This window comes from Cyanistes caeruleus, chromosome 1 (genome assembly GCF_971803275.1).
Source record: "Cyanistes caeruleus chromosome 1, bCyaCae1.hap1.1, whole genome shotgun sequence".
Taxonomy (NCBI): domain Eukaryota; kingdom Metazoa; phylum Chordata; class Aves; order Passeriformes; family Paridae; genus Cyanistes; species Cyanistes caeruleus.
Window position 1 is genome coordinate 75,185,991 of NC_141701.1, and position 27,276 is coordinate 75,213,266.

The 27,276-nt window shown below is 38.1% G+C and overlaps 1 protein-coding gene across 2 annotated transcripts in view; it reads left to right on the top strand.

Moving 5' to 3' along the window:
* TRIO (trio Rho guanine nucleotide exchange factor) overlaps positions 1-27,276 on the top strand; it is a 246,637-nt gene that overhangs the window by 160,834 nt on the left and 58,527 nt on the right. For both annotated transcript variants that reach the window (XM_086898024.1, XM_086898033.1), the window contains exons 29-34: positions 1,002-1,113; positions 3,075-3,265; positions 6,205-6,306; positions 8,396-8,538; positions 9,144-9,243; positions 17,369-17,612. In XM_086898024.1, coding sequence (XP_086754150.1) covers positions 1,002-1,113; positions 3,075-3,265; positions 6,205-6,306; positions 8,396-8,538; positions 9,144-9,243; positions 17,369-17,612 — 892 coding nt within the window. The remainder of the gene's footprint in view (positions 1-1,001; positions 1,114-3,074; positions 3,266-6,204; positions 6,307-8,395; positions 8,539-9,143; positions 9,244-17,368; positions 17,613-27,276) is intronic.

Genomic DNA, 27,276 nt, shown 5'->3' on the forward strand with positions numbered 1-27,276 from the left:
AAATGCTCCTCTTCTGTGCTTCTGAGAGATACTTAGTTACTCTCACTGTTCTGTGGAGTTGTCATGCAAAATTTAGGTGTGATCATGTAGTGTTTTGTTGTAATGGTGGTATTGGCAGTTGAATAAAAATAAGGTAATGATCGTAATAGTAGAAATCACATGGCTTTCCCTGTTAAAAGGGGAAAAGAAATTTAACCTGAGGTAATGAATTAAGTGGGCCTTTCAAATAACAGAAGGAACATAATATGCCCTTTTAGTGACATAATCTACATTTTGTCTTGATACTGTTCAAATGCCTAAAAGCTGTGAGGGAATTTGAATATCAGCTTAGGCTCTGTAATGTTAAATCTGTGGGATGATGAATGGACAGAAAACTGTATCCCCAAAATTCTACTACAACACTTCAGTGTGTTCAATTGTCTAACTTCTGTCTATTAGCTAATGCTTGTTTGTACTGAAAAGTTTTGTCTGTAGGTTACTTTTAAATGTGTGAACACACAATAGTTATTCATAGAGTACTTAGAACAAAACAATGTAAATGCTCTTTATCAGCAGTTTATAGAGCAGGTGTTTGGTGCAGTGGAGCAATGACTGATGTGGGAGGCAGAAGGGGTACTTTTGTGCTGCCCTGCATTCCCCCCTCTTTGTGACTTGGCAGCTGTATTTTTCTGGGCCTCGATGTAGCGCAGCATCTGATAACTGTGTCTGTGTCTATAAAAAGCAAGTTCTGTTCTTAACATAACTTTTAAAGATTTCTTATTAAGCAGATAAACCTGTTTAAATTAGCACTATCAGTGGTTAACTGATAGTTTGAGCTGCTTCTTGAAGAACTGATTGTGATAGAAACAAAGTATTGTCATGTCATTGGCAGAGTAGGAAGTTGAAAAAGATTTTATGTGTCAAAAATGATTTTTGGTTTGTTAGAACTACTCTTCAATTGTCTGTCATATTAGTGTAAAAATAAGTGGTAGAGAGTTGTTTTGTCTTCTTGTCTTTTGCAGGAGCTGCTTACGTGCTGTGAAGAAGGTAAAGGTGAGATTAAGGATGGCCTGGAGGTGATGCTTAGTGTGCCAAAGCGAGCCAATGATGCCATGCACCTCAGTATGCTGGAAGGTAGGATTCAAACTTTCCAATTCCTTGTGTGCTGCAGATGAGCTTTGTTTTATGAACATCTTCTTTTCTCTGGGTTTGTATTTTTTGTACCATTTTGGCAGGGCTATATAAGATGCAAATTTATTTAGGAAAATTAATTATTTCAAACAAGTGGTACAGTTTTATTAATTTCTTAAGTGTATTTAAGCACCTTGATCTATAGTTGTGCCACTGTAGATTAGAAAAACATGTAGGCTAATGAAGTACTTCACTACTCACCCAAAATGCAATAGGTGACTGATCAGATATGCTGGTTTTGGCTGCATTCTCCAACCAGTATCCTTGGCTTCTTTGTATGAGGCATGTAAGTTTATTATTGGTGAACTTGCTGATTTATGTATCGAATAATTGTCTCCAAAAATTTTGTCTTTTTCACATCTGTTTGCTGCCTGTTCCATAACAGACTTCTGGTTGACATGAAATCTATCTTCTGGCAGTAAAATGTCAGCATAAGCCAATTTAGCCCAAGCCCAAGCCAGCATAATCATGTTCATGGCAGACAGTGGAGGTTGGATGTAATGCATCTATGTGCTTAGAAAAACTTGCTGCCAAAATCTGTTTTGCACTTGGCACATAAACATGTTATAATGGTGCAATCATACATTTTGTAATAAAAGTGTTTTTCTTGGGCGTTTAAATTTTTTCAGAAAAAGCAGGTCCTTTTTACCCTATAGTTGCTGAATAAATACTTTTAAGTGCTTGTAGTCAATATGCCTTTTCTTCCCCTCTGCCTTCTGGTAGTAGCATGCAGCTTGTTGTGGAATTTCCAGTATTGTGCTAGTTACTGTAAAACTTGGTTTGACACGTGATCCTTGATCATACAAATTTTCCGAATCACCTCTGTTCCTTGATTTTAAGCAGTAAGGATGTTGGTCAGTTTACAGGATCAGTTCCAAATGCTTGTACAGGAGGTGTATCAAGGCTGACCAGCTTTGTTAATAGTCTTTTAACACTGGGGATTTGACTCTGGAGAATATCCTAATCTTTTACATAAGTTGGTTTTACAACAAAACATGCATGCATTGTTGAGTCATCCCATGTTGGACAAATATAGTGAGTGAGCACATTTCCTCTTTATGTCTCTGGAGAATTTTGAATGAACATCCTGGCAGAACTTTCCTCTGATCCTCTCCATACTGTTACCCTGTTCAGAACATGAGAACTGTCAAGCAGTATCTAAAATACATTTTGATACCACTTAGAAGGGTGTGGTAGACAGTTTTTGTTATCCTCCAGCTCTAAAACTGTGTATTAAACTGAGAGAACATGGTACCATTAAAATGGAAGTAAATTGTTGGTATTCTCAATCTTAATCTTTTTTTTTTTTTTTCATTATGTCTCAGTACAAGTGATCCAGCTGGTAATTACTGTGGATCAATTCTGATATGACCAATGGCAGGCTGATTGTATACTAACATCCCCAAGCTGCCATGTTTTTCCATCCCCAGCTGGAACACATTTCTCTGCTCACTGCCCACATGGTAGAGAAGGTGTACGTCCAGAAAAGGTAGCATTTGGGAACTTGCCACTCCCAGAAGAACCTGATGTGCTCTGTGTCTCTGTGAGTTGCTTACTTTCTACAGTGGCACAAAGCTCATAAGAGAAATCATTTTCATCACAGAAGAGGTTACCAGAAGCTGACAAGGACAGATTTGTCATTTGTGGGTAAAATACTGCCAGAAGAGTTGATTAAGTTCTTAACAGTTGGATGTCTAAATTTAGAAGTACATTTGAGCTGCAGTTACATTTAGTATATTGCAGTGTTAAAATCAAGTCTTGTTTTTAGTACTGTTTTCTTGGAATCTCATCTTTTGGAAGTTGTGTCAGGGAGAAAAAAATCATGTAGTTTAATGAGCAGAAGCTGTGCTTTTTATGTTACTTGTATTACCAGCTTTTCATGGTGGATCTTTCACTGTTTTTAGGCTTTGATGAAAATATAGAATCTCAGGGAGAGCTCATCCTTCAAGAATCCTTCCAAGTGTGGGACCCAAAAACTCTGATTCGAAAGGGAAGAGAGAGGCACCTTTTCCTTTTTGAGATGTCCTTGGTTTTCAGTAAAGAAGTAAAGGACTCGAGCGGAAGGAGCAAGTACATTTACAAGAGCAAGCTGTTTGTAAGTATGGGAGAACAACTGATCGTATTTACAAAACTATCTCGATTAGGCTTCAGCTAAGCTTAGGTGATTGAAGTGTGCCTGAAAAACTGGAACAGCTATTACAGACCACTGAAAGAAGAGCCTTGGAATGTATAGACTGAATCTGGCAACTTTAGTGCTTTGTCTTGCTTTTGAGGCAAAGGGATAGGCTCAAAGCAACTACTGAAGGGTACATGTCAGTCTTGGTGTGTCAGGTCAAATGAAAATCAATATTGGGCTGAACTGGTTTTGTCTTAATTGTGTGTTGATTGCAGATTCTTTAATGCTTATTTGTATAAAGCAGAAGGATGGAAGGAGTTGATGAGCTGCCTTTATCTTTCTTGTTTACTACTGTTAAGGATTCATTTTAGTAGATAGAATAAGTAGGTGTAGAAACACCTACTTATTGGGGTAGGCAAGAATTTTGTTTTGGAAAAGTTAATTCCAGAATGTTTGCTGAGACCAGTAGTCTTATAGTAAAGTTCTTCAAACAGAATGATAGTACTTATGGTCTACTGAAAGGATATAAAGGTGGAAATGGTTTTCTTCCTATATTTCTTTCCCAAGGGAAAAAAAAAAGGGGGGGGGGAATCCCCAAAACCTCCACTCTTGCTTTACTTATCTCTAGCATGTATGCTTTACAAAATTCACATTCTTACCTTCCTGTCTTGTTGGATGACTTGGATGAGAACAGTATCCACACTATATAAATTTAGGTAGCCAAGTGGCAATACAGTCTCCTATGACTTGCTCTGCATCTATTGAAGGCAAGATTAGTTTTTATACCAAATAGTTCAGAGCAAGTACTTGAAATTACTTCTCTTATCAGAATCACATTCTAGAAAACGTTATTCTTGTATTGATCCTATTGGGATATATAACTAAGTCTAGATGTTACAAATACTGAGTCTTCATGCTTCTGTTTATTTTCCTTCATTCATTCCCTTTTCCCACTTCTGTGTCCAAACTGGTAAAAAGGGTTGGTGGAAAAAAAACTCTCTTTTTTTCCATCTCTTTCTTTGCATATTCTGTCACTTCATTTCCAACACTTGCTTTCCTCCCTGATACTGAATAGCTAGCAGGTAACACAGCTGCAGCTGTTTGCTGATCACACCTTCCTTTGGTGTTCTTAAGAACCCAAAATAAAAAAAGATGCTGGTGTATTGGAGAATATTAATAGCTGTCAAGGGATTATGTGGGAGAGGCGACAGAACTTAAAGATCAGTCCTGTAAAATTGTCATGTCAGTTCCTCTGGCAGGAATTTAGTAATAGCCTTAGGTCTTAGAGAAGCTGATGGAAGTCTTGAAGACTCTCATTGTGCCTCAGTTTTAAAATACAAGGATTCTTTTTGTTGTCATATTCTATCTGGCAAAATATCCTGTAGTGCAGCTTCCTACTATAGCAGCTCTTATAGTTTGATCTTTAAAAAAGGCATGTGTTGAAAGCATGCATGTTGATTTAATGTAAAGATCTTTTTTGTATGCTGTCCTGTGACTTCTGGAAGGTGGCTTTACAAAAATTAGATCCTTCACTTTTCTTCAGGCATGATGACCATCAGGGTTTCCCCAGCACAGGATACTCAATGGCATGAAATAGATATGGATATAGATAGATACAGACATATAAGTGGCAACATAGTTAAGGAATTCCTTTTGCAAGAGATTAAGTGTCCCAGAGAAAATGCCTAAGGAGAACTGTGGGAAAAAAGGCAAGCAGGTGTTATTTTGACAGAACACTCTCCTAGTCACCAGTAACTGGCTGTTTGGGAGCTTTCTTACCTCAGTGCAGTTTCCATGCGTCCAGTACTCCACAATGATTTCTGTTCTGGGAGCTCTCCCTGGAGAGCCACAGGCAGACTTTTAGCCTTGCCAATGTCCTTTGCAGAGAGCCTTGTTGCTCAGCTTCCTATTGGGCAAAGACAGTTGTGTGTGGAAGGGTAGATGTTGGGACGGGATTATTTTAGAAGAAAATAAACCAAAAAAGCTTTCACTCACCAAAACAGCAAAAAACCAAAAACCAACAAGTTGGCATCCAAGTGAGACAAGAAAAAAAAGTACCTTGACTCTGGTATTGGGTGTTCAGCATCTGTTGACATGTGTATGTACTGATGATGATGTGTATGAGGGGAAAAATACAGCTTTTAATCATTTGAGAATACTTAGCAGCTGTTGGGGAGTAAAGTTCCTTTTAGTTTGAGCTGTATTTGTTAGTTTGTAAATTTTTTTGGAACAGATCCTGTATGAATTGTTTAAAGTGGAAGCCAATTCACAGGAGTGAGATTGTTCCAGTCAGAAAGTGAAAACATTTTGGATCATCATTAGCTATTAAGGTCTGACATTAGAACATTCCCAAAGACTCATTGTTCATGTAGTCATCTCACAAAGTTCTCCAGGGAAACTGTGTTTCTGAATTATTTCATCTGTTTCAGGGGGAAGGAAACACACTAGGAAAGGCTCATTTAACAGAAAAGAAACAAGAGTTTTAGAAGATATCAAGAGAATTCTTAAGCATATCTTATCTGAGAGAAAGCATAAAAAATCAGTAAACAGTGAGTGTTCTCCAATGGAAATGAACAGGGAGAGAAGCCAAAACTTACTTTTTGCCAAGCATCTTCTTTGGAGTGATAAGGCTTTTACTGTCAAGTCCAAAAACCAAAATAAGCAATTTGGTATTCAGATTGTAAGTGTTGTTGTTTATTGTCACTTTATAGAAAAGACTGTTAAGCTTGCAGTTCTTCCTGTTTTGAAGAGACCTCACCACTGTCACCAAAGTAAAGGATTCTCTCTAGCATATGAGTTAGCCTTAAGCTTCTGAAAATCTCTTTAAATAGCGGTGCTCAATTTTGTAGATTATTAGCATGCCTTTGTGGCATGAGAAAAAATGCTGTGTGGTCCCAACGATTTTTTCTTAATTTCAGACTTCTGAACTGGGTGTCACAGAACATGTAGAAGGAGACCCCTGCAAGTTTGCTCTATGGGTTGGAAGGACACCAACTTCAGATAACAAAATTGTTCTCAAGGTAATTTTAGCAGATGTGCTTTTTGTCTATAGCAAGTCTTGTAGTTGTTGATATTTGTTGGGAAAGCAAGGAGTGATTTCCTGATTTGAGAGGGACAGCTGCTGACAGGTAATTTTCTTTGTGTTTGGAGAGGTGATGGTGAATATATATCTAACTCATGTGGCCTGACAGCAGGGGGAATCTTTGTAGCCTACCGAAGGATTAGACAAACCTGCTTTCACAAATCATAGTAGGGAGAGGTTTGATCTTGTGGACTTACATAAGCTTGAAGACTTCAGGATTTAGCTGACAGGGAGCTGGTGCCACAAAGAAATGATGGCATCAGTGTTACCTTTCACGGGGCTTGATGGTGATGCTGTTTTCAATGACCCATATTTTTGTGCAGAAAACAAACACTGCAAAAGATTTTCATCTTTTTCTGTGGGCTACTAGTTTTTCTGAAGCTACTTGCCTTTGGGTTAAAGTGCATGTAATGCCTATAAATTTTGTGTCTGGGCTGGTTACAGGTGTCTGTAGTGCTCTTTGCCTAGCTAGAAGAATGGCTAAATCAACGTTTTCTCTGATTATGGTATGTAACCTGGGACTCCTCAACTGAAGAAGCTGTTTTGTAATACCATAAGCAGCTGATGGGTAATTTGGCATATTTTGAGGAGCTCTGTTGAGCTGAAACAAAGTTCATCTTCCCATTTATAGGTTAATACACCTACTATTAAACTTGTTTGTGATTTCACATATATTCATAGTGAATACTCAATAATGTCACTTAAAAATAGCCTCTCCAATTTACATGTCAATACTCAAATTAGTATCTTTTCCTTGTGAATTACAGGATAACAAAAGCTTACATTAGCTTCCTAGCAGCAGTCAAAGAATGCAAGAAAATTAAATGTAACATTAACACATACCGCATTTTCTTTTGGCATTAGTGTTCCCATAATTTCACAGACAGTGCTTTGCAGCCTGAAATGATCTTTCCAGGACGGAGCAGAATAAGAGGTTTTAATTAAGGACTCTCTACATAAGATCACTTTAAGATGTTTCTGTGCTTTTCTTAGTGCATAGGATATTTAGAAAACTTCTATGATACATCAAGCTCTTCAACAGTTTTATGGACTTTGTTTGATTTTGAAAGCTAGAAGCAAGCACTTCCTTACCTCATTAATATTAGAGGTAAATTCCATGCAAAACTAAATAAAAGATTTTTTAAAAGGTCATGTTTAGCTTCTTTTCCTAAATGTTTTTGTTTGTAAAAGAAAACAAAATTCTTTTTCCTACCTGTCCATCTGTTCCTACAATTTTCTTCATCCCTTTAGAATTCTTTGTTATTATATATTTATAGTATATTAAATATTTATAATATATTTGAAGCCAGTTATTTCAGGAGACAGCAATTAAGTGAAATAGTATATAATTAAGGAAATTATCCATAATAATTTCTTTAGGTCTGCAATAATATTTATATTTAGTAGCATTTCAGGTGCAGTGTTAAATTGGACTAAGCAATCAGATTACAAATCGGACAGGTGGACATCAAGTAATTTCTGGAGTATTTAAAAAATAGATATGTTGCAGGCAATAATTAAAATACAATCCCTAAATTAGCTGTCTTCTTTGAGATACATATCAAAAAGTGGAAAGAGTAATACATGAAATGTGTTGACAAAGTGTATGTGTAACAGGAAAAGTTGTACTAGTAGATTATTATTAATTCAAGTTATAATTGACCTAAAATGTAGGGTGAGTTTAAAATACCAGTATTCAAGGTGTTATTACTGGAATTCTCCACCCTGCCTCACATGAGATGGATACAGGGCTTTAGTCATCAAGTTACGTAAGTAAACTCTGAATTAAGGTTAAAATATTTTTTTTATTACTAATATTAATAATGTTGAGAGGTGTAAAGTAGTGTTGGCGATTCAAAATTAAGACAGCCAGCTAGAATTTTCTTTTCTCTGTTCAGGTTTTCAGAAATTTTTCACAAAGTCGTTCTTTATGCATTCCTCTTTGTGTTTATTAGCTGACTGTACGTGTGGATCTATTCAGCCATAATGGTCCATTGTGGGGGTTTTGTTTCTTTTGCATATCAAAGGCATCCAGTATAGAGAATAAACAGGACTGGATCAAACACATCCGGGAAGTGATACAAGAAAGAACTATTCATCTGAAAGGAGCACTGAAAGAGCCCATCCACATTCCCAAAACTGCACCAACAACAAAACAGAAAGGAAGAAGGTAAGTATTATTCAAATAATCAGAGGTCTCTAAGTACACAACAGTGCTCTTTCCTCTGTAGTGTTGAATTTTGATGACTTTCAGTGAATTGGACAAAAGCAAGAGTCATTTTGTCCAGCTTTATCTTATCATTAATTTACAGTTTCCTGAAGTGCTGAATTTGTTGAGATTTCCGCTCTGAATAGTCCCTGACACAAGTCTCTGACTTGTGTAAATGAGCCATTACAGAAGGGATTTGGAACTGCAGTACAGGATAGCTGTACATTTTAGATTTTTACAATTCTGCATGTGTTGCTCAGGTCCTTGGTTTTGCTTTTATGAAGCTTGAAATGTGTGACCAAGTGTCCTCCTTGCTAGCTTTGGTTAAGTGACTGTGCAAGGTTGTTGCCATATTTCTGGCTCACTGGTTGTTGCCTTAATTCTATGTGATGTATATCTTGCTGATGAACCTCTTCTCTCTGCTCAGCAGAGAGCAGAGTACTGAGTATTTTATTCTTGCATCAGTTAATTTGGTGTCTGTTGCCACACTAAGAGTGTCTCACTTCTTTAACTAACATGTTAGAAACACAGTACTACTCTTGTAATGAAAACTGAATTCTTTGCAGAGATGGTGAGGACCTGGACAGTCAGGGAGATGGCAGCAGCCAGCCTGATACTATTTCAATTGCCTCAAGAACCTCCCAGAACACACTAGACAGTGATAAGGTAAGTTTCCCGGGCATTGCTCTGTGCTGAGAGCAAATGATTTGTCCCTTAGTGTGAATTAGCACCAAGCTTACTCCTTAGTACCTTCAGAGAAGAGGTGTGGAAATACTCAGTTTCTTAAAAACAGCTGTCTGCAATAGAGAAAATACCTTGATACCATGGGAGAGCAGGAGTGATTGTTTAAATCTAATAGGTCATGCAGAGATTATTTATGTGCCAATTTGAAACCATTTCAGTCCCCTCTGTTCTGCAGTTTGCTCAAAGATTTGACCCAGTTTAAAATGAAAGTTTTATTTTCCATAAAATTTGATTGTGATGCACAGAATTTTTCTTGATCTTAATCTCAGCCCTCCTTAAAGCATACCATCTGCTTTTCGTCTTGGCTTGAGACTGGTGATTTCCACAGAGTTACTGTGGTAAAGGAAAAGAACTCTCCAATGTTTATGGGTTAGAGAGTAGGTGTTCACTTCCTGCATGAAAGCTGATGGAATTGTCCAGAAGTAACCCAAAAACTCTCATTTCGTACTAGTGCTGGTGTTTTCTTTCCTTCATCTCTGCCTATAGATTCTGACTGAGTTAAACCATAAGGATACACAGCCAGGGTTTCCCCTGGGTGGAAGAAAGATAAGTGTCAAAAGAATAATTTTTTTTTTTGAAATGTGTGTGTTACTTGGAATTGAAGCAAGATTTTTGGCAAGTGAGAAGTGTTAGGATCCTGGAGAGATGGATAGTAAAAGTTTATCAAACAGAAGAATGAATTAAAACACTGAAGATTCCTAGCAAAGTACTTTAAAGTTTGGTTAGAGGTTTCTGGTCTATTACCTCATTGCATAAAATTGTTCTGATGATTCATTCAAACTATGCTGATAAATAACCAGTATTCTTCAGTGTAGCTAAGTGAATAGGTTCTCAGAATAATATTTTGACTATTCCCATCATCACCTAAACTCAGTGAGTTTCCTCTATTTTCACATGTCACTCAAACTCTATAGTTTGATTTTTCCATGTAGAGAAGCAGAAAGGAGGAGGGAAATACTAGGTGCTTAGGTTGCTCTTGTATTTTTCAAAATACCTATATATACATATTTGGTATATGTTTTATACCAAAATAGCCCATGTTTTGACTTCGTGCATTTGGTCTGAGGTTGGTCTGTAGTTTTGGTAGTGACTTTTTCTAAAGATACCTGTGAGAAAAACAGAGGAAGAAGAAATCTTCTGATGACTTTTGTTTTGCTGTCTTACTCTTGCCATTATTACTTAACTGTTTAGGGATTTAAAAACATCAAATTTTGTATGCTAGCAAATGGTTCTTAAAGGAAGAGTTTAGGTAACCTGTGACACTCAGAAGCAAGACATGCTGTCTGTGATTTCCCTGGTTGTTGGCTGAGACATAAAGCTGTGTGCATTCAGGTTGGGGGGTGATGCAGTCCATCCCTGCCATGCAGAGCCATCGCCCTTCTGCACTTGTTTGTGATGCACTGTTTGCCAGGGTGACTAGCAGGGTTGTCTCCTGATGCCCTTCACAGTAACATTTTGTGCATCACGTGAGAATTGCTGAGAAAGGTGGCCAAGTAGATTGCCCTCGGGATTGTTTTCCAGTCTGACATGAGGAGGAGTCTTACCAACAACCTGTTCAACTGGAGTTATTAGTTAAAAGGAGGAGGAATGGAAAAGGAAGGAGAAATGGAGAACACTTTTCAGTATTTTCCTGACAAATGTTAACTGTGATTAGTGACTTTAGTGTTGTTTTTAAAGTATTTTTGAGATCTTGCATTTGTGCATAAAATTTTTTTTAGACTTTTCTTTGCCAAGAAAAACAAGCATGACTTCCTGGAAGTTACTTGCGCCGTGTGTTGTGTGTCCAAGGAAGGAATTTATTATTGTGCACTTCTAAAAAGTGCGTGAATTAGAAGTGTCACTTTGTTTAATGTTTCTGCCATATGTTTTGGTTTGCTAAATACATTGAGAAAATCTTTAATCTGTTTAAAAATACAAAATAAAAATTATTAAGGAACAGTAACAGGAAGGTGGCCAGTGTAATCTGCAGGGTGTCTTAACACCATTGCCAAGTCTGAAATAATCTCTCACTTTGGATGTCAAAATTCATTCATTAGCTGCAGTCGACTTCAGGTTTAAAATCAACTCTTTTTTCTTAGCCTGGAAGCTTGAAGTGTGTGTGTCTGTCTTACAGAAACAGAGTAAAACAGTTGTACAGATTTAAAGTGCTGTTGATGTGGTTATCCAGAGGAAGCAGTGGAACTCCTTGGTCCAATTTGGAGTATGTAGCTAACTGAGATGGGATTCCAAATCAAGAAACATTAAAAATATCAATATCAAATTAAAAACAGTAATAATTAAGTAGTAGAAGTGGTTAGTGCTACTCTACTTGTTAAGCTCTTGCTGAACATTTTTCTATTCACGTGTATCTATTATTGAGGTTGAGGAAAGACAGAACATATCAAACATCATATTAATCAACAGCTAAGTAAAACCATTCTTTTACTTCCTCCAATTATATATTCAGACAGTTCATTATTTTAAAATAAATGTTTTGGTTAGAAGTGCTAAACTGTTATACAGGAAGTATATCAAGAATTAAGTCCTTTATCCAAATGTCAATATTCTTTCTCACCTCCTCAGAGATACACTTTGAAAGAGCTGAAAATCTTTAACCTTGATAGTAAGTGGTTGAATATTGTCCAGACAAACTTTTTTCCTTGCATCCTGTTTTCTGACATAATTGGAATTGCCATAACAACAGAGAATAACTTCATGATTAGTATTTTTCTTCTCCACCCTTGCTTTTTAGGCTAAAATTTTAACTTTTGATTGTTGGCTCCACTGCTGCAATGCTGCTTTTCAGTAATGACTAGGATGATGCAATAGACCATATGTTTATAAAGCTGATATTGACATCCTTCCCAGCTTCATGTCATCTGAAAACAGTGTTGGAAGGCAGAATTAGAATTCAGAATAATTTTGGCAATGAGAAAAATTAACTGGCAAAGTACTGTGCAATTTAATAGGAACACATTTGAGGTTATATGAATAGGTGGAAATAGTTAAATACTAGTGAAAACAGTGAGAATCTTGAAGAGTTTTTGAGAGGATGATTGAGAAGCTACAGAGGCTCACAAGTTGTTTATTATTTAGCTGTGTGATGCATCTGGGAGGGTGAGGAAAGCAGCAATATATTGCCTTGTAGAAATGGGATGTTGAGGACACAAAGGCCTCATTCTTTACTCAGAACTCATAAGGCATTAGATACTGCATCCAGTTTTGAGTACAGAATTTTGGAAAATCAGTGGTCCATTGGAAGAATTCTGAGGGAAAGAAGAGAAAGATTGATTAGAAGTCTACTAAACCTAGTTTACAGGGCAAGGGAAAGAATTGGAGCTAACGAGTCTAAAAGGAAAAAAAAAGGAGGAAGAAGTTTAGGTCTTCAAATGGGGAAAAAGGCTACCACAGAGAGCTACTAAACAGTCTTTTACCTATATTTTAAGTGGGTGTGATGAAATCAAAGGACTTATTTTAAAAAAAGATTGCAATAATACTTTTTATGGATATGAAAATATGAAATCCTAGAGCAGAGTAATCATGAAGGGTGGGGAATCTTGATAACTGGTGTTCTTTGGGAACAGTGTGGATAAATGTTAAGGATTCACACAGATGTGGCTGATCATGCTCTAGAGGAAGGGAATGAAAGGGGCTACGTAGTTTAAGATCCCTTTCTGGCCTTTTTTTATTTTCAAGGAGTGTATCTTCATATTGCAAGACGTGCTAATAAATACTTCCATCAATAGCACTGGCCCATCCTGTAGCATTGGAAGGGATAATGGAATCCGGAGTGAAATACAGAATTTTTGAGAGAGAGATTTCTAGTCCATCAAAGCATCTCAGTTTTCTGATGGGTGCTCTTACTGTACCCTTCTCAGTAAATATTTTGCCCTTCACTTTTCACAGCATTCCTTCATTCACATTGTGTAGATGTGTAGCCAGCATTTTATGTGGCTAATGGATAAAAGATATTCTTGGACCATTCATTTGGCCTTTAATCAGCCTCATCTGATTTTTAACATTGTCTTTTGAACTTGACCCAGTGCATAGGAAATTAAATAGGGAGGCAGAAGGAAACAATGTAGGTCTGATAGGTTTTTTTCATGCTTCTATTCAGTGATCAGGTGGAAACATGAAATAATTCAAACTAGTATATTGGTATCTGAGAACTTGAGAGGCTTTTAGAAGAAGAGCTGTCATAGATTGCTATCCTAAGTAGTGGGAATCATGCTAGCTGCTGTGGGTGGTCAGTAAAACAATATTTTATTTTTAAGAAATTGTCTTTTGTGCCCAGCTGGTAACACTTTGTATTACTGTCTCTGGGAAGTTGTATTTCATTTTCATGCTTCTTTAAGCTTGTGTGTAGTTCTTTGAAAAACAGAAAAAGGACTGAAGCAGCAGGAGACAACCAAGTATTTAGTTCTGCCAACTGCGTCTCCGGAAGAGAAAAGGCTCCAATCAGTAGAAAAGAATGTTAGTAAAAAAGCAGACATGGCTCTGAGTAGGCACCTCTTTTCAGAGTCGGAAACCAAGTCTGGACAGCTACCTGGTCAAAGCAAAGCTCTTTATTTGAGGCAGAACTTTTGTGCTGTCCCATTTCTTTTCTCCCAGTGTCGTTGTTTCCATTTTAAAAGAGGATTAAAGACTTTCATGCTTGAAATAATTGAGAAATCTTGTTAGTTTCTCTTTGCTTTCCTTTCTTCTTAATGTAAAATTACCATGGAAAATTAAATTTCATTTGCAGTCCTGAGAGGATGTTACATGGCTTGATGTAAAGGCCCCTGAATATCTGGTCAGTCTTGATGTTTGCAGGTAGTGGTGGCAGATGGATTTACTGTGGTGTCTCTGACTTCAGCAAACCTATGCTAAGAATGTACTCAGCCAGTGAGTGTTCACGTGTTTGTGTTATTTGGTTTGTTCTTCCTCTCTACAAGCAACAGTGACTAAAAGGCATCAGAGAGGTGAACATGGATGGTTAACACTCATTTCAGCGACTGCGAGGCACTGTGTCCCATGATAAGCTGTTTAATTAAACCTTGTGCATATTTTAATCTGCAGTTTTGTTTCTGTCTGGCTTTTGTTTCTCATCTTGTCTGTGTCTCTCCAGTTTCAATGTTTCAGACACAGTATCATTTATTTTTATCATGCATGATTAATTCCGTTTACATAAAAGGTTTCTTGAGACGGATGGATAAAGTATATAAAGCATTTGTTCAGCCTAAATTTGGATTTTGGTGGTTTGTAACTCTTTTCCCTTCAGTGCAAGTCAGTCTCCCAGTTTCTGCTGTGCCTCTCACTCTTCCCTCCAGCTAGCTTGGAGAGCCTTGCCAAAGCTGTCCAACAACAGCTGTTGAGCAACACGCTTAATCACAGACACTCCCTGCTGTCCGACTGCATTTAATTAGTGTGAAAGATGAAACTGCTTTCAGAAAGTGTGTTAGGGAGAGAAATCGAGCAACGAAACAAAGAGGAAAGAAGTGTTTCCTAACCACTACTGCAGTAGGCAGAAAGAAGGAAGTCAACCCAAAGGAAGGGAAAATTGGTAAATGGTGTTTTTGCTCAGTTCTCCGAAGTGCCATATGTGAATGCTGGGTACAGAAATAATTTTCTTTGTCTTAGCAGTAGTGGAAAAGTTCTGCACTAAGTTCTATGTAACAGCATAGGTGCATGTTTGAGGATGGTGTGGATCTAACAACCCTGAGCAAGAAGTGTCTTACATACTATACTGAGTGTGAATGAGTATTGAATTTCAGTGGAATACTGGCCAGCTAGGATATCTGATTACCACATTGTCTGAAAAACTAGGAATTTTGTGTACTTTGGCCATCTGACAGCCTTCATTTATTTTTTCCTTTAGCTTAATATTATATAAAATACTTAGAAAACATAAAATCTGAGATCCTACTTTTTTTTACTAGGGGAAGGAGAAGAAAGAGCAACAATATTATCAAAACATGGGGACATTGCACCAGTCCCAAAAAATACACCTTAATCTCTACTTGTAGGAAGTGAAGAATCAGGAAAACAGAGCACCAAAGATATGCTCCTGTAGGTATTTAGGAGGAAATATAAGGACAAGGTGCAGTTTCTGGAAAGTATCAGCTTGTTACTGTGCTTGCTCTGGATGGAATATGGACTCCTGAGAAAAATTTGGTCTGCCCTGGACACCTTGTGCAGTCATACTTCATCAGCTTTTTTTTTTAGCTCCCATCAGGCATACAGATGGTTTCAATTGTTTCTGAGTTGGTCTGACAAAGGCTGTAACATAAATCAATACCAGAAAACAAGGGAAAACTCTTTACTTTTTCCCCTTTTCATAGCTTTGCATGGACTAAAAAAGGGAGTGTAAGGGAACAGGAAACATTTTAATGAGGGAGGAGGTAACATGTTTTGAAGATGCACCCCCCACCCCCACCCCCCCCCCCCCGTAATTTGTGTATTGCTGCTGTCCAAAGAGACAGGGTAGAAGCAATGTGATTTAATTTTTAGCCTGTATCTAAGCAGGTACAACCTGATTTATCATCCTTAAACACTAGATGTATGAGGGTTTTCTGCCCTTCTTGGCCCCAGCATTCCCTCAAGAAAACTTCTGCTCCTTTGTAAGCACACACAAGCAATGCTAGCCAGTGAGATTAGCAAGCAGATAGCATGTGAAAGCTCTGGAGCCCATCTGCTAGGAGTTATGTTCTGTCATTTGTTGCAGACTTGAGGAAGAGAAGGTTGGAATTGTCCTTTGATTCTTACTGGGATTTTGCTGGTTTTGTCATTTGCTCTGAAATTCTTGCTTGAAAACAAATAGCATTTCCCTAGAAAAGTTTCTGTCCAGTGTTTCCATTCCAGGCTTGCAACAAAAACTAATAAATAAGAAACAATGCAGTCTCTTATCTCCTATTTCTGAAGCTTATGGGATGTAGCTGCAGCCATGAAACAGTCAAAAGCAACGTGGCTGGATCTGTGCAGTGTGTTGGTGTGGCACTTGCTTCTAGATGTGATGCAGCTGGAACTCTCACAGGGTGTTGGTCCTCCTTTGTCAGTGCAGAGATTGCAAGAATTGCAAGATGACCTCACTGAGCTGAAGGAGTTTACTGGTTTGGTTCAAAGTTATTGGATTCACAGAGGTTGAATACTAGCTGAGATATGGTATGAATGCAGCATTAAAGCAGCCAGAGCTACAGAAATGCTTACACGTGAAAAACTGAAGTAGCCTCGAATGCTCTTGCCATAAGGAAGAAGGAATTCTAGGACTCCTTGCTTAAGTTGGGTGGGTGCTTTGGCACTAAGCAATCTTGGGAATTTGCAAAGTTCTGATAATAATTTTCATTTCACATCAAAGCAGATGAAACAATCAAAGAGAGGAAACTAAAGCTTAGGCAAAGTTATTCTAATGAAGTGTTTTGAAGAGGGGGAGGAAAACCCTAAGCTTGCATGCTTTTAATTCAAGTTTGTGCAGTTTTATTTGGGGCAACCAACAAAAATGTGAAAGTTGTGAGCCCATGCGAATTTTATATTAAACATTTAAGTATCTGGGAATGTTTTGTGAAGAATTTTATGCTTTCACAATTGTGTACAGTGTGTCCTGGGTGATTTTGTGACCTGTGTGTGTAAACTGTGAGTAGGGTGGGAATAAGGCAGTAAGTTAATTTGAAAAAACTACCTCTTTCTGGAATTTGAAAGATAGCAAAGCTCACGAGTGACTGTATTTAGTAATATGTGACCTTTTTTTTTTTGCTAATTATCACACATAAAATATATTCAGAAGCGAGTGCTACTTCAGCTTTTGGGATAAGGAGCAGTCTAGCAAGAAAAGCTGCTTAAATCCTCCGCCCAGCACTGTCACAACCAGTGTGCTTTGAACAATAGGCAGAGACAAGCAGAGTTAGAAATCTGTTCTAAAACACCAGAACTGCCTGATTTTGAAATGCTCTCTTCTTGATGTGGAAAGTCCCAGAAGCCTGCTATCTAATCCAAATTACAAATCCTGCCAGGAGTCCTAAATAGGTAACGGTGCGTGACGGATGGTTTGATAACGAGCGTTCATCTGGCTTCTCCTTGTTTTCTCTCCCCACAGTTGTCTGGTGGGTGCGAGCTGACGGTGGTGATCCACGACTTCACCGCCTGCAATAGTAACGAGCTGACAATCCGCCGTGGGCAGACGGTAGAGGTCCTGGAGAGGCCCCATGACAAACCCGACTGGTGTCTGGTGCGAACCACAGATCGGTCCCCAGCTGCGGAAGGCCTGGTCCCCTGCGGGTCCCTCTGCATCGCCCACTCCCGCAGCAGCATGGAGATGGAGGGCATTTTTAACCACAAAGGTAAGAAATGATGGGCACAAAGTCTAGACATCAGCAGCGAGAATTTTGGGTAATGGAGTGTACTGTGCATATGGCAGCTTTGGCGTTCCTGCACTGCCTTGTTTTCAGCAACCATGCTGTCTTTTCCAAGAATAAGCAGTTTGTGGTTCTCAGCATTAAGGAAAGATGTGGCTGAAGATAGGGAAGAGGTTTAAGCAAATTATATCATGGTCAAGAGTTACATATCATATTAGATCAAGCTGCAGTGACAGGAAAACCTGTACCTCTGAGAAGTGCTGAAAGTCAGGAGGGAAGAAAATCTCTGCTGTAGATTATCAGTGTTTTCTGAGAAACCCTGCAGTAAGAAGTCAGGAAGGATTAGCAATGGAAAATGTAAATACACTCATCCATATGCCCTGGAATGGAAATTGTTCATTTGGACTTCTGTATTTTACTTAACTGAGTTTTTCAGAGTAGCACTGGCACACTTTTTCCCAGAGCATCTCAGAAATCTTACTTTGGTTTTTTTGCAGATGAATGCAAGAATATTCCTCTGAAGGGTGCAAAAAAGATCTAGGATTTTAGTGTGCTGTAATCTTTTGACTCTGTAAACTATCTAAGCTCAAAGAGTAGATTGTTATTAGAGAAAATGCTTGTTTGCCTCATTGAGTCTTGAGTGAGCATTTGTCTGCTTGATAGCAGGCTGTGAACAGAAAGAAATGTGAACTTAATAAAAAAAAAAAAGAAGGGAAAACCCCAGAAAAATAGTTCATTAGAAGGCGTTTCATCCCATGCAGTGGGAAAAGATGCATTTCATAGAGTTTTTTATTGCAGATATTAAGATTAGCAGACACGTGATGTTGGGGAAAATTTGTCTTCCAAAACACAAAATTCTGTTTTTGCAAAGTTTTTCATAAATGTAACTGCAATTTTTTTAATTATTCAGTCCATTTCAGCTATTACAATTATTCCCATTTTTTTTAAGACACTCTAAATATGCTTGACTGAAGCAGGGGTGAGACTGTGTTTCTTACATCAGGGGCAGGCACAGCAGGAACTTCCTGAATGCCGGGTGATTAGGGGCTGGGGGAGAGTTTGGAGGCTTGAGCTGTATAGTTGTAGTACTCTTTTTTCATTTTGTGTCCTACAATAATTTGGATAGGGAAAGCTTGCAGGTGTTCTGCAAGGTGATGATAAAATTGGAAAATGTAGTTGGGTAATACTAAAACTTTTATTCTTGGACTAAGGGGTAAAAAAGCTAGGGCTTTTTTAACAACACTCACAGAACTGATAAATTCAATTTCCTTTGGAGATTAGGGACTTCACCTTTGAATGCAAAGAATTTTATTAGGAGAGGCAGAGAGTACTGGACTATATATACATATGTACATAATATGAAATACCTTGAGCCTGTCAGAATCCCGAGGGACAGACAGAGCTGGTTTTGTGGTTGAGAAGTTGCTTTCATTAATCAAACCAGTGGACATGACCAGTATTACTTTTTTCTTCTGTAGAATTTGTTTAGGGAAAATGGGGCACAGCCTTTCAAGGATGCTTTGCTTTGTTTAACATGGTGCTTTGAAGTAAAGAGCATTAATTAATTATATTAATCATGGACACTGAAGAAGAATAGCCATTGCTAGAATGAGCATAATTTGCAGGATTGAATGCAGCCTCAGAAGTGCCTTCTGTGTCCCTGCCACAGGCTTCCTGTGGGATGTTATGGTATGCCATCCTAATCCTAACTGATAAGAAGCAGCTGCAAATTGTTTATCCCCACATTGCTGGGTGTCAGGCTTCAGGAGATAGATGTTAATTTGTAAGGTTTCCCCTGCCTGTGACTGAAGTGAGTGTGAGTTGTCTTGAACATGCAAGTTGTTACATAATATTAAGTAGTTGGGAGAGGGAAAAAAAAGAGTACACAAGGCACTTGAAACTACTGGATTTGTTTCACTTTGGTCCCTACCTCATCTTTCTATTGCTTGAAAGAGGTTTATAGTGTTCATATTGTTGAAGGATTATAAAAATTAAGCAAAACCAGTGGTGTGCTTTGATTTTATTTTTCCCCCATAGTGAAAAGTACCTCAGACAATCCCACAAACCAATTATTCATTCTCAAGTGCTGCATTTGATTAAATAAAGCATTGGGGAATATGCTAATCAGAAGAATGGAAAAACAATTACATGATCTTCTCAGAATTGTTCATTGTGGATATTGATTGAGGTATGAAGTCCTAAAAAGCAAAACAAATCCTCTAACAAAGAATGACTGACTTACCATGTTCTTGGGTGGATAATTTTTCATGTACTTCCTAGATTTCTAGTAGTTAAATAGGTACCTTCAGTCTTTACAATACAGATTTTCTTTTCCATTTTTGACAATAATTCAGTAAAATTTTCATAGTTTTTGAGAGATTCAACAAATTAGGATTTGAGGTCTGAAATACATGTCATATATGAGGCTCACAGTGTGAGCACCAAGTCTGGGTAATTCTGTACTGTTCATGACATGAGTCTTGAATTTTTGCATGTCTGACATGACAAGCTCTTGGGAGAGGCTGAGGGAAAGAGAGGGTTTATGTATTGCAAGGGAATGAAGGAAGTGATCACCATCACAAGTGGTGGGGTTGGCTACTTGGATGTAGAGTGCTTAGCCTATGCAGACAGCTTGCTGAGGAGTTTTGCATTCCATTCAGTATCTGTAGAGCCCACAGTTTTGATCTTTTCAACAGTGTTTATCAGTAGCACCACTTTCCAACAAAATAGCAAAAACAAAAAACACAAAAGGAAAAAAAGGAAAGCCACAGCATAGCAGAGGTGAAATGAGCTTCAAAGTTTTGAAACGGCAAACCCCTCATAATTGACAGCTGGTTCTTATGGTGTGTCAAACCACATGTACAGAAATGTTGGGTGATACTTAATGCCTTAAAATATCTCAAATTATTATCCAAAGTAGGGAAACATGCATGATTATTAAAGCAGAAAATATGTTCAGTGAAGCCTGCTTCTAACAGTTGATCTTGGTCATTCCTTGTCTGTCCACACATTATCTGTCAACCGTGAAAGGTAATATTGTTTTATTCTCATGTTAAAAGGCAGCCTCAAAAATGACCCTCATAAATTGCCTAAAAGTGTAGGTATTACTTCTCATCTAAGAATGTTTATCATCTAAAGCATCTAATCAGTATGAATGGTTTAAAAATAAAAACATTTACAATATCTTCAATCTCTAAAATGTTATGGTAGTTAAGGTAATAAACACTTCGTTAAGACTACGAGGAAAGCATTGCACAGAAAAGACGTTCACTAGATGAATAGTAACTTAGGGGGAGAGTTGATTGTGGGTTCCTGACCTCTTGCTTGCTCTGCTGGATATTAAATCTATTTTTTGCAAGTTATTTGAGTCATTTATTCACAGATGAATACATTTTTAAAAAAAAATCTAAATCCCTTTTATGATAGGGAGGAAAGAGAAACAAGTGAGTAGTGAAGAGGCTGAATAACAGTTGGTGCACTGTACAAAAAATAAATCAGTAGCTCTGGAAGAACATGTTTTTCACAAGTAATGCATAAGGCAACATTTTTTTCCAATGATTTCCCACATGTTTTGGGGTGTGGGGGAGAAAGATTGTTCCTGTTGTTTTATTTGGTGCTTCTCTCTTTTTTAACAGGGGTTTCTTTTCATTCTAGGGTACATCCTATTTTATAAGTGCAGTCGTCTTTCTTTTCTTTGAAGGGCACTTACACTGCCACAGAGCTTTGGGTAAAAAGCAGGGGACAGGATTCAGTGTAATGAAAATGCAAGCTCAGAAAAAATTGCAGCAATTTAAAACGGTTTGTGAATGTCTTGCCTGTTTAGATCACAAGTTTACTGTCTTTTCTGAATCTGTGAGTATTTCTGAAGAATTTGTAGTAGTCTGTCATATCTGTTCTGTAGGAGCTACTGTTTGGAGAGATAAAAAGACTGCAACAATTCTTTGCTTGAGAGGCTTACATTTATGTCTCCTTTGAGTTACAAGATTTTGGGGGGGGCCTGTCTAATTGCCAATTCATGTTACTATCCGTGTGTTTCAAAACTTGGCCACAGAAGTCTTTTGTTTACCTGAAGGTTCAGTGCTTGCCTGTTTTATACCATTGCATAATCCAGGGATCTGTATAGGTTTGTTCAAATATGAGAGGTAGGTGATATTTTAGTAGCATGGTACCAAACCACACACCACTCACATACTGAATACTGGCTTTTGATTTCAGTCTGAGGATACTGTCCTGACTGCAGCCATAAACACAGAAATGTAGCCTCTCTAAAAGAATCTTAACATAATAAGGCAGATCAAATGGCTTTGCAAGACAAATGTTGACAAATCTGTTCAAATAGCTGCATAGTAAGCCATTTTCTACACCTGCAAGATGGGAAGGACTGACGTAGGGCAGGTGTCAGAGCTCTTCTTGAATTGCAGTAGGACCCTCTCTTCAAGAACTAAGGAAGACAAAAATTGTGTGGGTGATCTAGAGATATTTCCCAAGAGGAGAGAGAGATTTTATAGCTGAGGCCACAGAATGGCTAAAACAGTCTTGAATTTGTTACATTAACTAAGCTTGCTGCCACACAACTGGATCCTGTTCAGAATACCAGTTTTCAATGAAAGGAGATGGGGAGAGAGTAAGGTTAAAGTCTCATGTGTGATTGAGAGCTTTGGAAGTTATGTTGACAAAGGGAGTGTTTCATGTTGAGTCTAAATACTGTTCAATATAGGAAGAGTAAGCTCTGTGTATCAGCAGAATTGGGCCAGCAAAATGGGCATCCAGTTTGAATAACTGAAGAAGGACTCCCTGTTCATAGTGGAAGAAAAGAAGGATGACTTGCGCAGCAGCAACTATTTGCTTAGGAGCAGAGGGAGGCTGTAGAAAGGGAGTATTTGCTGTTTTGAGACTGCAAGCAAGTGAAGCATAGGCCATGTGTAAGGAAAAAGGATCCCCACCCATGGCTCCAAGCCAAAGTGCTGCCTGTGAGACTGCCTGACAGCGTTTGCAGCTGCAGGAAATGAGTTACAGCCCAGGCTAGAGGGGAAAGTAACTCCTGACAATGAGCTGGTGGGGTACGTGCTTTGCTGTGTTGCCTTGGGGCCAGGTGGCAGAAGGTGGGGACTGTAGTTTCCAGGGCACCAAACCAAGAGGGATCTACTGCTGCTGCTACACAGACGGATATGATTGCAAGCAGAAAGTGATATAGAGGAATATGTTGGAGTTGTATAAGACACCAAAACTTAATGTAAAAATTCTGTTTCTTGATGAATCAATTACCTTCTCATAAAACTGCTAAATAAAAGGCTGCCCATCCATCTAGCCAGCTGATAGAAAGCCTTTTGAGGAGCCCATGAGAGGCAAAGCTGAGCAGTCAGTCGAATTTGACACTCCACATGCTTTAGTTAAGAAAACATTGTAAAGGCTGTGCTGCAGTGTCAGTTCAGCTTATTTATCAGCCAGACTTGAGCTTGAACAGGGGTGCATGTATTTTAATAGCTGAAGTTCAACTTCACAATTACCATTTGTTTTGAAAGTATAATAAATCATAAATTTTCATTTAGTCACAAATACTTTTTCCCAAAAGCAGTGCTAGTCTAATAGTGGCAAGTATGGTTTGAATTTAGGTTGTATGTGAATTTTCAAACATGTTCTCATGCCTTAGTCCAGGTAAATAAAGTAGCTGCAGTATAAAGTAAAACAAGAATTCTCTGTCCTGACTTTCCCATCTTGTGGTTTTTAGTTGAATTTGCAGTTAAAAACATCATCTGAGCATAAGTAAACTTAAATAAAATGTCAGCAATTTACTGCAGTCCATTAGATAATAATCTTTACATTGAGGTTTATAGCCAAACTGTGTCAGATAGTTAAGAGCGGAATTCTAATTGAGCTTTGATAAATAGTGAAGTCTCTATAAATTGCTTCCTTGGAGTTGTGCAATATTAAACGAGACAAGGAGGTTCAGTGAATCTCACAATTTGAATTTCTAGACGAGTTCTCTCTAAGTCGAGTTCACATGTGCCCTGAAACATCATAGGATTGATTTCTGCATAAGCCTGCTTTTAACTCCTGCATTATTCTTTTATCATAATGCAGCCCAGGAAGACTTGTGAGATATAATCAGTGTTTCCCATGCTGACTCTATTTGTGAGCATAAGTACGTGGCTAGTTTGTCTCTGGAGCTCTCGTACATAGCTAATGAAAGGATTTTGCCCTGTTTGGGAGCTCAGTATTACAGCTGAGAGAAAGAAATTTTTATTGAATCTACTTTCGGCCCCAGACAGCTGCCAAATATATTTCTCTTATATATTGTAGTTGGAAAGGAAATCGGTGCATAAAAAGTATCTGCTTAGAACAGATGTGTTTGCACAGCTGATCTTTGGGAGGTAGAGGGTGGATATAAACCAGCAATCCTGATGGCTTTAGGTTTCCCAGGAGAGTTGTTACTTTGCTTGCAATTAGCCTTTCTTTGACAGCAGTTTCTTTTTCTAACCAAGGTTAGAACAGAGTACAAACTCAAATCATATCCTACAAATGTTTTTTCTATCTTACAATTGAAGAAAAGCATCCTGAAGTGTTGTTTGCTTTCCTTAATTTGTCTGTCTTCGGTTATAACAAACTTTTAAAAATTGGTGAAATGTTGAGAATTTGTGAGGCTGCCTTTGTTACCCATATTTTGCTTGCTGCTTCTTTTTTTAAGGAGGAGGCTAGAGCTGATGAGCTTGTGCACCTTTTGGGACATCTTCACATTACATTACATCACATCATTTGTCATCATCACTGCCTGCAGGTGGAACCAGCAGGATTTAGGGTTCCACTGACTTCCTCCAATTCTTTTTTTGTGAGGTGGCTGCTGAATGCATTCCTTTGACTTCATTTCACTTTTCCTGCAAGTAGTAAAATAGCATGCTAAACTAGAAATGTTGCATCACTTTTAACATAACTGTCAGAAGCTTTTTGACAGATGCCCTTGACATCTCTTATATTAATGGCATTATTATGCAATATTTCGCTTCTATTTTTTATATTTTTTTTTCGCTCCTATTGAGTTCATATTCACTGGCATAGGTACAATTACAATTCAGGACATGCTTGTGTTTTCTCCTAGTTTTGAGTTGAGTACAAGTGGTGTTTTCCTCTATCTGAAACAACTATTGAACCTAAACATATTATTGTCCAACATGGAAGCAAAAAAGCAATGGAATTCTTAGAGCAAACTGTGTAAAAGAGGCTGTTGTGATAAGTTAATAAAAACATTTAATGATCCCAGGAAAATATACTGATAATGCTTTTCAGAAATTTGCAGTCTGCATTTTCTAGGATGGGTATATAATGTTGAACCCCTATAGCAACAAAAGACATTTACATAATTGACATGCAGGCATAAATAGTAAAGGTCATCTTAGGTAAACTTAATATCAAACTGTCCTTGATAACCAAAATATTTTAATTTTTCCCTGTGGACAGCTGTGGCCAACCTCTACTGCTGGTTAACCATTTACAGTGCAGCAGAAATAGTTCCAGTTACAAGAAGAGCTTAAAAGTATGTCGGGTTTTCAAGGGCAAACTGGACAACACCCCAGGTATGCAGGTCTGATCTCATAACTGACCCATCCTGTTGAGCAGAAGATTGGACTACATGGGGATTTGAGGCCTCTTGGAACTTAAGTTGTCCTGTGATCCTATGCTAAAAGTTAGAATTGCTAGCAGGGACTTAGTATGTTCTAAGTATTTCCTGGAGACTTGGACTCCTCTTAGTGCCTTTGGGGCTATTAGAAATGCTGAAGGTTTTTGCCCCCAAATACATTTATTCCACGTAAGAAATGGGAAGGAATCAAAAAAACTATTTCTCCTTGTGACAAACTCCAGTTGTGTTTGTTGCACCATGCTGGGTGTGGCTATGAACTAATTAGGTGTGTGTTAGTTTTTTAATATAAGCTTCAAAGTATCAGTGATACGGAGAAGCTTTAAACATGGAGTCCAGGGAATCTAGCTGCATGTAAGAACCTACAGATATTCTGATGGAAGGAAAGCTGGTAGGGTTTAAGATCATCAAGCCTACCTGTTAACCCAGCACTGCCAAGTGTGGCACTAACCACGTCCCTTGAAGGAAGAATCACCTCTCTGCTGGTGAATTGAACCCTGGTCTCCAGCGTGACAGGTGGGGACCAGTTGACTGTTCTGAAGTATTCTTTAGGCAGTATCAAACAGGAAAAGCTTGACTAGTGAAAAACACCCAATTGTTAAGCACATATCTTAAAATTTTTATATTGGTAGCCAGTCTATTTTAGAGAGTTTATTTGTCATGGCCAGACTTAGTTGTTGTCCGGTTCTAGTGCATTTTATGCTGACTTCTGTCATTATATCAAGAGTAACAAAATACTTGTACTTTAAATGCTGGTTGATACAGTAGAACAGGCTTAGGTGTGTTTATCCTTTCATCCCAAAGATGTGGCAGGACTACATACAGTCATGCCAGAATCAGTTTGGAAAGCACTGTCTCAGAGCTCTATTTACAGTCTCAGAAGTAACATCTAAAGAGCTGGTGTCTGCAGCAGGTGGTACCCTGGAGCTGTGTGGTATGTTCTCTTTGTGTCCTGGTTGTTTGCTTAAGTAAGAGCTGAGGCAGTGGGATCCAGTGCCCATTCACATCACCTTCTTAAGACTATGTGAAGTTACAGTCCTCAGAACTGGAGTAAATCTAAAGTAGCAGCATTTGACTGTCTTTTGCTGCTTGTGGAATAACAAAGCTTTACTCTGTTATTGTTAACATTATTAACAATCTAAAACTTCTGCCATGATGGCATGTTTTGTTCAGGAGGAACTAAATGGGAAAAGAGAATGTGGAGAAATTTTTTGTCAGTTAAAAGAATTTTCTGACACCAGAACTTTAGTTGCCATCCTAAAAGAGCATTGTTGTCTTAACTGAGTGTAGTAACTTACTGAAATATCTGAAGCATAGATTTAGAGTGGCTATTTCATAACTGCATTTTCACAATTCTCCTAAAGGGTGAGGATGTAATTTTTAGGAATCTTAACCTTTTCAATTTTGTCATCAGTGTGATCACATTAATTTCTTTGGTTCAGAGCTAATTTTCTTTCAAATGGTTGTAAAACATGTTCTGTGTAACCCAAACAGAAATACCGTAGCTTTTTCAGGACTGGACTATGCTGCATTTATAATTCAGAGCAGATTAAAAAAAAAAAAACCCTGTTAACTACAATGCAGGAACTCTCGTATTTGTGGAATTATTTGACAGTATACAATTTCAAGTTTTTCTGTGTTTTATCATGTGATAGGCAAAGTATAATAATAAGCCCCATTCCTGTGGATTTTTTTTTCTTCCTTTCTGTTGTGCTTATGGTAAAGCTAGCTGCCAAATGTACTCAAGCATACTTAGTAACAAATCTGTGCTAATAATTTATAAAAATAGGGTGTCTGAAAACCAGGCTTAGAGCGAGAGAAAAAAATGCCCATTTCTGGTTTTGCTCTTCTGTTAGATGCAGTGCAGAGGAATTGAGGAGGTTGCTTCATTTTGCTCAAGCATCCTTTAATATAATGAAGTGGTGAAAGTATGTAAGGATTTTTGGAGTTAAATGCTTCTGTTTGAAATCCACTCGGGTGCTTTCAGAGCCCGTATGCCTTTCCTGCTTTCTGAAGCAG